The sequence below is a fragment of the Sebastes umbrosus genome, chromosome 16 (assembly GCF_015220745.1).
Source record: "Sebastes umbrosus isolate fSebUmb1 chromosome 16, fSebUmb1.pri, whole genome shotgun sequence".
Taxonomy (NCBI): Eukaryota; Metazoa; Chordata; class Actinopteri; order Perciformes; family Sebastidae; genus Sebastes; species Sebastes umbrosus.
The window spans coordinates 306,605-321,444 of record NC_051284.1 but is presented as its reverse complement, the minus strand read 5'-3'; the positions used below and the strand labels follow the sequence as shown (position 1 = coordinate 321,444).

At 41.0% G+C, this 14,840-nt stretch overlaps 1 protein-coding gene across 1 annotated transcript in view; it reads right to left on the bottom strand.

Moving 5' to 3' along the window:
- gabrr2a (gamma-aminobutyric acid type A receptor subunit rho2a) overlaps positions 1-14,840 on the bottom strand; it is a 95,007-nt gene that overhangs the window by 21,587 nt on the left and 58,580 nt on the right. Inside the window, 3 exon segments of the mRNA XM_037747184.1 lie at positions 27-167; positions 3,830-3,912; positions 6,251-6,474. Of these exon segments, the coding sequence (XP_037603112.1) occupies positions 27-167; positions 3,830-3,912; positions 6,251-6,474 (448 nt within the window).

The following is a 14,840-nucleotide window of genomic DNA, read 5'->3' as shown; positions in this document are numbered from 1 at the left end:
GTGTGTGTGTGTATGTGTGTGCATACCTGTGCTGCTGTAGAAGGCCAGGCGAGATGTGGTGTGGAACTTCTGGATGAGGAACTGTGATAAGGAGATGCGATCGTCAGTGCTGAGAGACTCATCACCGCTCTTCCAGTACAGCATGAGGTCTTCATCTGTGTAGGCATCTGCAAAACATCACACAGTCCAATCCAATTGAGTTATTAACCCCCTGAGACCGACCAACTTTACTGTATTTCAGAGGTTGTAGCAGGTTCATTGGTACCAACCATGTCATGCTAGCATGTCGCAAAGGAGGTTAAATAACGCTCCAAACTTGTGCTAAATTTTGTTGAGGAAAAACTATCATGGCCATTTTCAAAGGGGTCCCTTGACCTCTGACCTCCAGATATGTGAATGTAAATGGGTTCTATGGGTACCCACGAGTCTCCCCTTTACAGACATGCCTACTTTATAATAATCACATGCAGTTTGGGGCAAAAATCATGCAGTTTTTTTGCATGCAGTATGAATGTGTAATTTTCGCCTATTCTAAAATGCTGTATTTGAACATATCTGCATACTGGGGTCCCTAAACAGTCATGGAATTGCATAGATTGGGTATTGAACCTCTAGGATAATCACAGTCTCATGAAACTTTACAGCCACAAACTAGAGGATGGATGGATCAAACTAGAGACCTAAAGCATTCAGAGGATGGACGGATCAGACTAGAGACCTAGAACATTCAGAGGATGGATGGATCAGACTAGAGACCTAGAGCATTCAGAGGATGGATGGATCAAACTACAGACCTAGAGCATTCAGAGGATGGACGGATCAAACTAGAGACCTAGAACATTCAGAGGATGGATGGATCAAACTAGAGACCTAGAGCATTCAGAGGATGGACGGATCAAACTAGAGACCTAGAGCATTCAGAGGATGGACGGATCAAACTAGAGACCTAGAGCATTCAGAGGATGGACGGATCAGACTAGAGACCTAGAGCATTCAGAGAATGGACGGATCAGACTAGAGACCTAGAGCATTCAGAGGCTGGACGGATCAAACTAGAGACCTAGAGCATTCAGAGGATGGACGGATCAGACTAGAGACCTAGAGCATTCAGAGGATGGACGGATCAGACAAGAGACCTAGAGCATTCAGAGGATGGACGGATCAGACTAGAGTCCTAGAGCATTCAGAGGATGGATGGATCAAACTAGAGACCTAGAGCATTCAGAGGATGGATGGATCAGACTAGAGACCTAGAGCATTCAGAGGATGGATGGATCAAACTAGAGACCTAGAGCATTCAGAGGATGGATGGATCAAACTAGAGACCTAGAGTAACATATAGATACATTCCTCAGACTCTTTGTTTGGATTTGTGTACGTGTCTTGTACTTAGGGAGCTGTGTCTGTAGATCTGGGACTGTTTATTTGCTGTATTTCCATTGTGGGATGTACTGTATCCTGGAGCATTATTTGTGGGAGGTTCACGTGTGTGATTATATCTGGATGATGTTTAACTTGATGTTTGGATGATGCTGGTGTATTGTGCTGTTACAGTAGATGATGGTGGTCTAGCATAATGGAATGTCACCTATGTTCTCATACAGATGTGCACCAACACTGAAAGACAAAGTGGTACCTAGCTATCTTCCACCTTCCACACAAACAACCTGGCTACAAAAGCCCCGTGGAACTTTTAAATGTGGAAATTGCAATCATTGTGATAATGTCATGAAAATCATTCACTTTCAAGATGTGCACACATCTCGCACATATCAAATGAAATGTTTTGCTAATTGCAACACCACATTTGTTGTCTACAGATTGGAGTGCCCCTGTGGTTGTTTCTATGTAGGACGAACAAAAAGAAGACTAAAAGACAGAGTTGCGGAAAATAAAAATGCCATCCGTACAAGCAATGCTGATTACGCGATGGCATTACATTATGCGCAAACGGGACACGGCAACCCTAACACACTGAAAGTCAAAGTGTTAGAAGTTGTTGAAAAGGACTTCAGAGGAGGCGACTGCCTGAGAAGACGACTCCAACCAGAGACCTTTTGGATTGTACAACTAAAAGCAACAAAACACGCCGGCCTCAATGATGAGATAGACTTTCTCCTTTTCTGTGAATTGTCACTTCAGGAATAACACTGTGTACAAATTGTAGTTTAATAGATTGAACTATTGAAAGTTAAGGTGATTTGTAGATAATACGTGTTTGTTGCCATGAGCAGGAATAATTATGAAATATCACTTCAGGAATAATAGACAATTGTATTTTATTATATTGAACTATTGAAGGGTAAGATCATTTTGTAGTCAATGTGTGTTTGTAGGCAGAAACATGTGGATGAGATTATAGTTAGATATGGAGGAACTCATCATTTGTAGATCTACATAAGAAAGTATTGGGTCCACCTTAACGTAGTAGTCACATTGTATCATATTTGTCTTTATTTTAGTCATTTATGTTTACCTCTCATCTCCTCTTTCCTTCACATCCTTTTAATTCCCCCTCCCTCCCCTTCTTTTTCCCCCTCCCCTTTTTCTTTTTTCTTTTTCTTTTTTCTTCTCTTTCTCCTCCCTATTGATGATGTATCATTTCCTTGTTTTTCCACCAATAGGCTTGCTCATTTATGGAGAACCACCATCCCACTCTACTGATTAGTATAACACAATATATGTGTGCAAACTACTGTTGAATGCTGACAGTGACCCTGATGAAGACCTATGTTGGTCGCAATGCGTTGGTCATTCATTGTATATTTCTGATGTATGACTAGAACAACTTGACCCACAGTGCTGAGGTGCATCTCAAATTAATCTTCAGCTACATCTCAAATTAATCTTCAGGTTTCCAGCTTTCAGATGATGTACACCACTTCTATGTGACATCTACTGTTGACCTGCTATCTCCCCCTAAAGACCCCCTGGACCCTCCTTAAAAAGACAAAAACAGGTCTATTGTGGGTCTCAGAGGAGTAAATAAATGGCTCATATCTAATTATCATCAATTTTAATGAAACTGACTTTCAAAAAACAAAAACATGCCCCACATAGTCGGACGTATTTTAAATTCCTGCTATGTCTTCCACAGTTGCTCTGTATTCCTGTGTGAATGTGAATATGTTGATGGGAGCTGATGACGAGGCACCTGTGAGAAAAAAGGAACGGCTTTTGGTGGCCAACAACCAAGCAGCAGCCTGAGGCAGCAGTCAACAATCTGCACCATCAAACCAGCAGTAGAAGGAAGCAGCAGCATGTGCTACAGTGGAAGAACTGTAATGCCCGACAAGTGCATTTGAGTTGAGTCTGATTCTGCGACGCTGCACGAGCCCCTTCCTCTTCGACTGCCCTTGTCACAGTTAACGCACACATCCGGCGCCCTGCGGAGCAGCGTCCTCACTACTCCGGCATTTCCGAGCCACTAACACAGAGAGGTTTGAAAACTCTGCTGACCCCGTTTTAGTTTCAGCGTAGCCACACGCGAGCGCGCATGGGGACACCGACCCACAATGATTTATACGTGTGAGAAGTTACAAAAAGTCCCTTTAAGATTATCGTGGCAAAACCTTTTTTCCATCTGTTCTTCGGTCATAAACACGGGAGAGAAAAACTATTTAAATCACACTTAGAAAATTGAGAATATTTTTTTCTAACTTGCCTCTTAGGGCCTCCGTAAGTATTCCCTTAAATTTGATGAAATGTTTGATACATCTAGCGATGTTTTTTACCCCTGAATTGAAGTAAAACCAGGTGAACTCTGATTATTACATCTTCTAATGACCACTTCACGTTTTTTAGAAGCATAAATGAAACATTTACTCACAGCTCTCCAGCTCCAGTGAGCAGGTCTGAGAATCCAGAGGGAAGCGGCTGAAGTCCATGTTACAGGCTGCTGTCACCGTCACTCTGTTCAACAACAGAAACAAGAACAGACACTCAAGATGAGAACTAGTGCAGTGTATTCATTCACTAATGTCACTGAATTATCTTCACTCCATCACATGGGGACTAGAAAAGACCTCCACATAGTACATGAATACCATGACAGCATGTCTATCTGCTGTGTGTCATTCCTTGTTTTCTGTGGCCTGAATCAAAAGACAAAGGTTTACTTTATGCTATTTTTGTTAATCTAAATGTGAGCACCAGTGAGCACCATGAGTTGGCATGAAGGATGAAAGTAATGCCTTTAAGCAGTGGTCCCGAACCTAGGGTCCGGGCCCCCCTCAGGGGGGTGCCATACATCACAGGGGGTTCTGCTCTGAGGTTGACAAAATTAGATTTGCGCATGCATAACTAAAATCATAATAACACACATACCAGATAATTTATATAAAAGTCTGCATATAAAATCATTTAAAAAGATATTTCTTTGCTGCTTAGTAGATCACATTCTGTTTGAACCCGGTATTTGTGCACAGTTGCAGATAAAGATCAGGCTAATAAAATTAGTATTATACTGTTTGTAGAATTAGATTCCAGTGGTGGCTGCATAGGATTATATATATATTTATATTGTATATGCAAATTCATTTTAACATCACTCATTTATTTAAAAGGCTCAGTTTTAAAGTTTGAGGCTGCAGTTTGCCCTGTTATGATTTGAGCATATTTTTATGCTAAATGCAGTACCTGTGAGGGTTTCTGGACAATATCTGTCATTGTTTTGTGTTATTAATTGATTTACAATAATAAATATATACATACATTTGCATAAAGCAGCATATTTGTCCACTCCCATGTTGATAAGAGGATTAAATACTTGACAAATCTCCCTTTAAGGTACATTTAGAACAGATAAAAACGCAATTAATTTATGATTAATCGCGATTAACTATGGACAATCATGTGATTAATCGCAATTCAATATTCTAATCGATTGACGGCTCTAATTTTAAGCCAAACTATGATGTTTTTAATGAACATAATCAAATAGTTTTGTTTCAATTTACAGTGTGTCCGTAATCTGGGAGTAAATATGTTTACTTCTAAAAGTTATTGAGAATGCAGTTTAGTTGTATGGGAATGTTTGTACAGGAAATCATCACATTCAGGAAGTAATGTTACTATTTACAGTAAGATGACAGACCAGATACTACCTCCAAAAATATCCAACTGAAGATTTGAATTCACACATATGTATGTGTCCAGAAAAGAGTCTGAACCAGAATGTGAGAGAGACTTTCATCTGTGGACGTTAAACTAGATACATCTAACTCAATTTTTCCCCCAAATTGTTTAAATTTTTTCAAATACTCTAAACTCATCATGGCATATGATGACTCTATGGTCCTGTTTTGACTGACGTACTGGGAGCTTGTGAGTGAGTGAGCCTACAGGTTGGTATGTACTGTGTGGAGGTGCTGATTAAAGTGATCAGTCAGACTGACATATGACTCTTGAAATGGGATAAAATAATTCATGAGTTTCCATGTCATGGATTTGGACATATAGACTTGAGCTGAACTACAGTCAACACTTCAAACATGTCTAGAGGACTCCTGTATCCTCCTTGCTGTGTCCCCTGCTGCATTAAGTGAATGTCAATGTAATGTGAGCAGAAGAAGTAAACACACACATGGATCTCTGTGGCTGCAGACTAAACAGTAGCAGGATTTGTTAAATGGTGTAATGAAGTCTGCAGGGCTTCAGTAATGGATAGCGGGCTTCATTTGCACTGGATCTTGTATATACTGTAGTGCACATTGGCACTAATTGCACAGTTGAATAAATAAATGTAAAGCCGGGAACAGATTTTAAGATTATTGAAACCACGTCTGGATTAAGATGCCAGAGAGCCACCCAACCAAAATAAGATACTGGTCCCCCATTAACCGCCATTCCTTCCACTCTGTGCAGTTTTTCTAGGCTGGACAACTACTCGGCTTCAGGTTTGGCTGTGTAGAAGTTTGTTTGAACACAAATCAATGTAGGAACATGCAACATGAAACACAAAACTGAAATAATGAAGGTCTCCGATCTAGATTTTGCTACTACTGTACTGCATAATGTGTCTCCAGAGAAGGCTGTGTGAAGTCTGATAAATATTCTCAAGTGATGTCACTCTAATCAGCTTCGCTTGGGACTACAAGTTTAAAATGAAACTAGAATTACTCCTTGTGGTTGTCTGCCTCCGCCTCAGTCAAGTTACAGCTAACATCCATGTCTGTCCAAAATACCATCATTTCATCATTTGATCCTGTTAGACATTTGTGAATAAGTGAGTTGCTGAAATGCTACAGACCTCAAGCTGTAGAGGACATGTCCATCAGGAAAGACACGAAGCATGATGTTATCGGTGGTGGTGTCGTGGATGAAGGACCTCTTGGAGTGGACAAAGAAGACATCAGGGACCCAGATCTTCTTCACCAGACGACCATCAAACGTCATGCTCTTGTTGGTGCTGCTGGTGAATGACAGGCGCTCATCCTTCCAGTAGTGCCTCAGGTACAGAGTCATGGTGAAGTCCTGGTGGAATCAAAGGAGAGAAGGATGATGTTCATCAGTCTACACCCCTAAAACATTACATTTTTAGTCCGTGAACGACTTAAAATCCCAATGAAATAATAATAATAATAATTCAGGTTCTAACACCCTGAGTTAGTTGTTCTATCTATTTATTTCACCCTATCTACCTATGCTCACTAAGTCACGCCCACTTTTGAGTGATGAAATCAAATCTCTGGACGATTTGATGAAATCCCTCTTAATGACATATACACACGTAGGCAAAATTGTTGGTACCCTTCCGTTAAACAAAGAAAAACCCACTATGGTCACTGAAATAACTTGAAACTGACAAAAGTAATAATAAATAAAAATTCACTGAAAATTAACTAATGAAAATCAGATATTGTTTTTGAATTGTGGTTCAACAGAATCATTTTAAAAAACAAACTAATGAAACTGGCCTGGACAAAAATGATGGTACCCTTAACTTAATATTTAGTTGTACAACCTTTTGAGGCAATCACTGCAAACAAGCGATTTCTGTAACTCTCAATGAGACTTCTGCACCTGTCGACAGGTATGTTGGCCCACTCCTCGTGAGCAAACTGCTCCAGCTGTCTCAGGTTTGAAGGGTGCCTTCTCCGAATGCATGTTTCAGCTCCTTCCACAGATGTTCAATAGGATTTAGATCAGGGCTCATAGAAGGCCACTTCAGAATAGTCCAATATTTTGTTCTTAGCCATTCTTGGGTGTTTTTAGCTGTGTTTTGGGTCATTATCCTGTTTGAGGACCCATGACCTGCGACTGAGACCAAGCTTTCTGACACTGGGCAGCACATTTCGCTCCAGAATTTCTTGATTGTGTTCAGATTTCATTGTACCCTGCACAGATTCAAGACACCCTGTGCCAGATGCAGCAAAGCAGCCCCATAACATAACCTAGCCTCCTCCATGTTTCACATTAGGTACAGTGTTCTTTTCTTTGTATGCTTCATTTTTGCGTCTGTGAACATAGAGCTGATGTGACTTGCCAAAAAGCTCCAGTTTTGTCTTATCTGTCCAAAGACCATTCTCCCAGAAGCTTTGTGGCTTGTCAATATTCATTTTGGCAAATTCCAGTCTCACTTTTTTATGATTTGCGTCCTCCTCGGTTGTCTTCCATTAAGTCTACTTTGGCTCAAACAGCGACGGATGGTGCAATCTGACACTGATGTACCTTGACCTTGAAGTTCACCTCTAATCTCTTTGGAAGTTGTTCTAGGCTCTTTGGTTACCATTCGTATTATCCGTCTCTTCGATTTGTCATCAATTTTCCTCTTGCGGCCACGTCCAGGGAGGTTGGCTACAGTCCCATGGACCTTAAACTTCTGAATAATATGTGCAACTGTAGTCACAGGAACATCAAGCTGCTTGGAGATGGTCTTATAGCCTTTACCTTTAACATGCTTGCCCGAGACAACTCTCTCCTTAGCTTTCTGTGGTCCATGTTCAGTGTGGTACATACCATGATACCAAACAGCACAGTGACTTCTTTTGACCCTTTAAATAGGCAGACTGACTGATTAAAAGTTTGAAGACACCTGTGATGCTATTTACAGGACACACCTTAGTTTAATATGTCCCTATGGTCACATTATTTTCAATCTTTTCTAGGGGTACCATCATTTTTGTCCAGGCCAGTTTCATTAGTTTGTTTTTTAAAATGATTCTGTTGAACCACAATTCAAAAACAATAGCTGATTTTCATTAGTTAATTTTCAGTGAATTTTTATTTATTATTACTTTTGTCAGTTTCAAGTTATTTGAGTGACCATTGTGTGTTTTTCTTTCTTAAACGGAAGGGTACCAACAATTTTGCCTACGTGTGTACGTGAGTTTCTCTCAACACACTCCTGATTTACTGGGTCTTTAAAGTCCAGGTAAAGCAAACATAAATATGTGTTGTGAGTTTGTCACACCACAAAAAAATGTTTTATTATCCATCCACCCAAATTCAAACATCAAAAATGTATTAATGGATATTAATGGATGATTAACGTCTCTGTTCCCAAACAACCAGCTATTGGCCAGTAGCTAGTAGTGCTAGTAGCATGACAAACAGAATTTCGGCAAATATATAAAATTAGGTATCAAAATGGTGGAAAAATAAGCAGTGTTCTCTGCTCTGAAATGCTGAAGGTTCTGAAACCACGGCCAAAGAGAGGGTTGATTGCTTTTGTAGTCACAATATATACTGTACAACTTTTCTTGTTGGCCATCTCACTACTGTGCGCTACTTTTGCACTATGTTAATGTAAATGCTCTGTGGGCAGAGCATGAGCACCAGAGACTTCTGCTAGAGTCAGCTAACTTCCTGTTACCCCTATGCTAACTTGAATGGGGGATAAAATAACTCAATCGTGCGGCTCTTCTAGACTTTCCAAATGTTATCAGACCAAACTGATCAAATCCTGAAAGTGAAACGAGACATTTTGCTCAAAACTATTTATCCATCATTTTACAGCCGCAACAGTAGCGACGGAGTAGAAATAAATACATAAATAAATAAATAAAAATAAATTGTGAAAGTGTATAAGATCTTAGAACATTATTTCTATAAGTATATGATGGTCATCACCATGCTCTATTATGTCTCCTAAGTTGTTGCGGCAATTTTGGGGTTGATACCATTTGTTACACAGATTTGGTGCTACATTTAACCATTTTTTACCACTGAAGAATTTATAAAAATGATCAATAATCCCTCCAGAATACCACAATAAGACACCCAGACCTTGAGGAACACCACAGAAAAAGCCATGCTGTGATTTGGTTTAAAAAACTTTTAACATTTGGAGATTTCTGCAAAAATTGCATTTTGCTTGTGTTGAATAAACTGCTCAGAACCCCCTTATTGTCAATCTAGCTAGGAAAGCCATCCATCCTCTGAATGCTCTAGGTCTCTAGTTTGATCCATCCATCCTCTGAATGCTCTAGGTCTCTAGTTTGATCCATCCATCCTCTGAATGCTCTAGGTCTCTAGTTGATCCATCCATCCTCTGAATGCTCTAGGTCTCTAGTTTGATCCATCCAATCTCTGAATGCTCTAGGTCTCTAGTTTGATCCATCCATCCTCTGAATGCTCTAGGTCTCTAGTTTGATCCATCCATCCTCTGAATGCTCTAGGTCTCTAGTTTGATCCATCCATCCTCTGAATGCTCTAGGTCTCTAGTTTGATCCATCCATCGTCTGAATGCTCTAGGTCTCTAGTTTGATCCATCCCTCCTCTGAATGCTCTAGGTCTCTAGTTTGTGGTTGTAAAGTTTCATGAGGCTGGGATTATCCTAGAGGTCACCACAGGTCGTTTTAGACAGGGAGGTCAATGAAATGTCTCCTATGGGGACTAACATCATCACACATGAATACAGTTGGGCTCATTGGATCCATCAGAGTCTCAGCTTTACAGTGATACCCAATTTATGGAATTCAAGACTGTCTAGGGACCCCAGTATGCAGAAATATTTAAATGCATCATTTTAGAATAGGAGACAATAACACATTTATACTGCATGTGATTATCATAAAGTGGGCATGTCTGTAAAGCGGAGACTCGTGGGTACCCATAGAACCCATTTTCATTCACATATCTGGAGGTCAGAGGTCAAAGGACCCCTTTGAAAATGGCCATGACAGTTTTTCCTCGCCAATGGATTCCTCAGGTTTTAAGTTTCATATGATATCTGCATCTTCACTCTAGCTCTAAAACTGAACATGCTACAGCCTGTGACAGACAGAGGTACTACATAGTTGACAGTCTTTTCACATTTTTTTTTTACTATTCCCAGACTTTAAAGTGAGACTATGGAACTTTTGTTTCACCACTGTGGCCACAAATGGGAGTTGTGGGGAAAAAGAACACTGAATTTCATCTCATTTCCCAAACTGTTTGTACGTGAGTCGCTTTCATTTCCCCCTCAGGGATCAGTGAAGTCTTCTCTTATCTTAACGGCTGACAGACTGACAGACAGTGGAATGGGATCACATGCAGGGAACAACAAATAGGCCTATGTCTCCAGGTACGCTGCTTTTACTTCTTGTTTTACTCTTGTGATAAAACCATTGAAATGTTTATCTGTGACATGCTAAAATGTAGTGCAACAGTAGCACAGAATCAGTATCAAGAACTAATATCTTTCTATATTTAGCTAACATTAGGCATTTCTCTAAATGTCTCACTTTAAAGGACCAGTGCGTAACAATTAGGAGGATCTAATGGCAGAAATGGAATATAATATTAATAATAGGGCTGTCACAGTTAACGTGATAACGTGTTAATGCAAATTCATTTTTAAAGCCACTAAACGCCTTAACACAACTTATGATTTTTAGGTTGTAGCGGGCTCACTTTTAAAGATAAAGTAAAGATACTGGTATCATATGAAACTAGATGACCTGATGAATCCATCGGTACCAACCATGTCATACTAGCTTGTAGTGAAGGAGGCTAAATAACGCTCCAAACTAACACTAAATCTTGTCGAGGAAAAACTGTCAAGGCCATTTTCAAAGGGGTCCCTTGACCTCTGACCTCCAGATGTGTGAATGTAAATGGGTTCTATGGGTACCCACGAGTCTCCCCTTTACAGACATGCCCACTTTATGATAATCACATGCAGTTTGGAGCAAGTCATAGTCAAGTCAGCACACTGACACACTGACAGCTGTTGTTGCCTGTTGGGCTGCAGTTTGCCATGTTATGATTGGAGCATATTGTTTTATGCTAAATGCAGTACCTGTGAGGGTTTCTGGACAATATCTGTCATTGTTTTGTGTTGTTCATTGATTTCCAATTATAAATATATACATACATTTGCATAAAGCAGTATATTTGTCCACTCCCATGTTGATAAGAGTATTAAATACTTGACTAATCTCCCTTTAACTACCTGGTGTTTAGTAGCATTTGTTAGGAGGTGTGAGGTGTGTCTCTGCAGTAAGTATAAATTAGGCACACCTGTAGTTGGGTTCATTTGGTCCGGACCAAGAGGAAAGATTATAGCCTACATTGTTGAATTTTAGTTCTGGTCCGGTTCCTATTCACACTGACTTTTTACAAATGAACCAAGAGGAGTAAACAGGAAGTTCCTCAGAGTGACAGGAAACTCTCCGATTGTCATCCTGCATCATCAGGACCAACGTGGGGAAATCAGACTCTGGTGACTGACGGAAGGTCATGCTGCACTTTAATGCTTCTGACTGCAAATGGATGAATAATGACTAACAGGCATGTTGTGATGATTCGGGGAGTTAATGAAGTGACAAAGTCCACAGAGTCGGATACAAGCGCAGTAGTTTTAACAGCTTTTAACCTGTTGATCAGGGAAAAAACCTGCAGTGACGAGTATACGTGTTACCATGGTTACCAACTGAATTGCATACAGTACATGGCCTTATACAGATCAATTACAGGATCGCTTCCTGAACATATTTCGCCATCAGCAGATGGATTCATTAGTAGTTTAGATGCTAAAATCACATATCTGCTATAATAACACATATCACACCACAAACATCACCAGAGACCAAACTTTCAAACAGTCTCGGTTCGGTTGTTTGGTCCGCACCAGGGTACGATTGACAGCTTTCACACCCGCCCCAATGAACCAGGTTAGGTCTGAAAGCACCCTGAATAGCTGCTGTAAGTAACCGTAACCCTGACCCATGACTGACAGGAGCTGACCAACCAGGGAAATCTGGCTGCTGTGTGGACCACCAGACGGCCATTAGTTGGGAAAACTGGCCACTGTTTAAGTGCTTTTAGTCCTCAGTTGTCAACATTTAATTAGATTTCCTCCCTTTCCAGTCTCCCTTCCTACTGACTTCATGATACGAGCAGTTATTCTGCCTGACAACTTCCCAGGAGACAATAATTGAATCCAACTATTCAAAGCTTCACAGCCCCGTACATCTTTAAGGCCTTTCCCCGCCCCCTTTCTAGCCCCGCCCCCTTTCATAACTCATGAACCGTTTGTCGTAGTGTCTTGTGGGAGGTGTCATATCACTCAGCAGAGAGTTCCTGTTTCATTGGTAAAGGTTATTCCTGCCCCCTACACATTGCGGTTCATCGCTGCTCGCAGCTTTAATTTATATTTGTTTTTCAATCTATGTGGAAATGTGTGTGTATCTTGTACTGTAGGGATGCACTGATACCGATACTAGTATCTGGTACCAGGTCTGATACTGGGCTCATGTACTCGTACTCGCAAAATGGCTCCAATACAACGGCACCGATACCACTTTACGGTGGTGCGCCCGACCCCGCGGGGCCAGGATCCCACCTCAGCCAGCGTGCACCGGCCCTCACTTTCATTGCGCCACGGGGTTTTGCTTGCACCTTCTGACTCGCGCGTGCTCTAGACTCCTTGGTCCGTGTTTCAAGACGGGTCGGGTGGGTTGCTGTCATCGCCGCAGACCCCTGGCGCCTTTTACATGGGCCGAGCCCTGATCTGGCGGCAAGACACGGTTGGGGCGCACTGAGGACAATTCGCCACGGTCGACAGTCGCACCGGGAGCAGGGGGCTGTCCCCGGCGGGGAGAGAGGGCGCAGCGAGCCCTTTGCCACGGTGTGGTGAAGTCCGGGCAGGGAGTGCTGTAAAGCTGCGGCCGCGAGCCACCTTCACCCCGAGCCTTTCCAAGCCGACTTTTATGTCCGCCATGTGAAGCACTTTGTAATGAGAACTTACAAATAACCTTTATTATTATAATTATGATTATTATCAATACCACAAAATATGTTTGTTAACAGATGAAACCTTTATTGCACAACATGAGACTAATAAAATCTAGAGTTAAATATTACAACTACACAGAAAGTTGTGACTTTCTACAACATGTGGTGTTTGCTGTCAAAACTAAGAGCCAAACAGCTCTTTGATCAGACAACCGCCAGGCTTTTCCCATAATGCCCATGGTCTTGCAGTCGATGGAGAGCAAATGGAGCGCCTGGCTCTAAAAACTGCGGCCGCCTCGATCTCGTGAGGTTATCGTCACCCACGTGGTCACGACGTCAGAGCAAGTCGGCATCAAGTCGGGCACAAATCTAACCGGCATGCATCGCCAGTAGTCTGGCTCATCTTGAACGAGCCTAATGCTGAACGAACCAGGGCGGCAAACTTTATTACTCCTTTCATCCTTGACAAAGGCAGCGCAGACCAGATCCACTTCTTCTGTTTTTACCTTTCACAATAAAAGCCCTAGACATATAATGTACATAGGCGAGTATTTCACATTTTCGTGATGTTTATTCGTTAGTTGCATGGAGTTGAAGTCACTTCAAGGTAGAAAATGGAATTAACTGAAATTTCTTCACCATAAAGAGCTACAGGAATGAGTTCTAAAACCTGGAAATGCATTTTAGCACCGGTTTCCTCGTCTAGAAGTCAGTGGATTTTTAGTTAGATGCCTGAAATCAGGTCTCTGGTTAACACAAGCTGAAGAGATTTTAACATTTTGTTCTACGACATAAAGTACATCAATAAATCTCCCACTCGTGAATTTTGTAAATTTTATTTGTCTTAAAAGAGGCGGTTGCTAACAAGTGTCTAAATGAGACTACTAAACGTCATCGCGCCGACTCGTCGTCCTTCACAGCCTCGTTGTGTAAACTCACGTTAATGCGACCGTGGTGTAGCTAGTTTACAGCCTAAAGTTTTTACTTCTTGTGATTGCATTCACACTTCAAAAATCATAAAAGTGGTGTTCATTTATGAAGATTATCTTGCTGAACAAAACATGTAAGTATCATAAATGTTTGTTTGCCACAGAGCTGATTTTCTCCCAAACACAATGAAACAATCCCATTGGCTGTTAGTGGAGGGAACCAGGGCAAAGCTAACTTCCTGGTTGGCCTACAAAATACGTCCTCCCTGGACCACTCTATTATATCTACAGATCATTTTAGCCTTCATTTCACAGGAGGAAACTGTATGAGACTGTATAGATGACTGTTTGTGCATGAATATTGTATATGATCATTGAACAAGTTGTTTTACACTGACATTACTTTTTCACTAAAAAAGATTAACCAAAATTCTCTACCTGACCACCTCCACAGACAAATTCCATACAACATATTCAGCATTCTGTCAGAAACCTAAGCGTGATTTTTAATTCCAGCCTCAATTTACATGTTAATGTCATTCAATCGTGTGCCTTCATCTAAGGAATATTACCAGAATCCCTTCAATTTTGCACATAGACTAAATCCAATGTCAAATCATACATGCTTATGTTTCCTTATTGTAAATATCTTTTAACAGGCAATTGTACAGAATGTAGCAACAAAAACAAAACGTATTACTCGCCCTTTTAATTTCTTCACACTAGGTGGCAGTTTGTTATAGAACT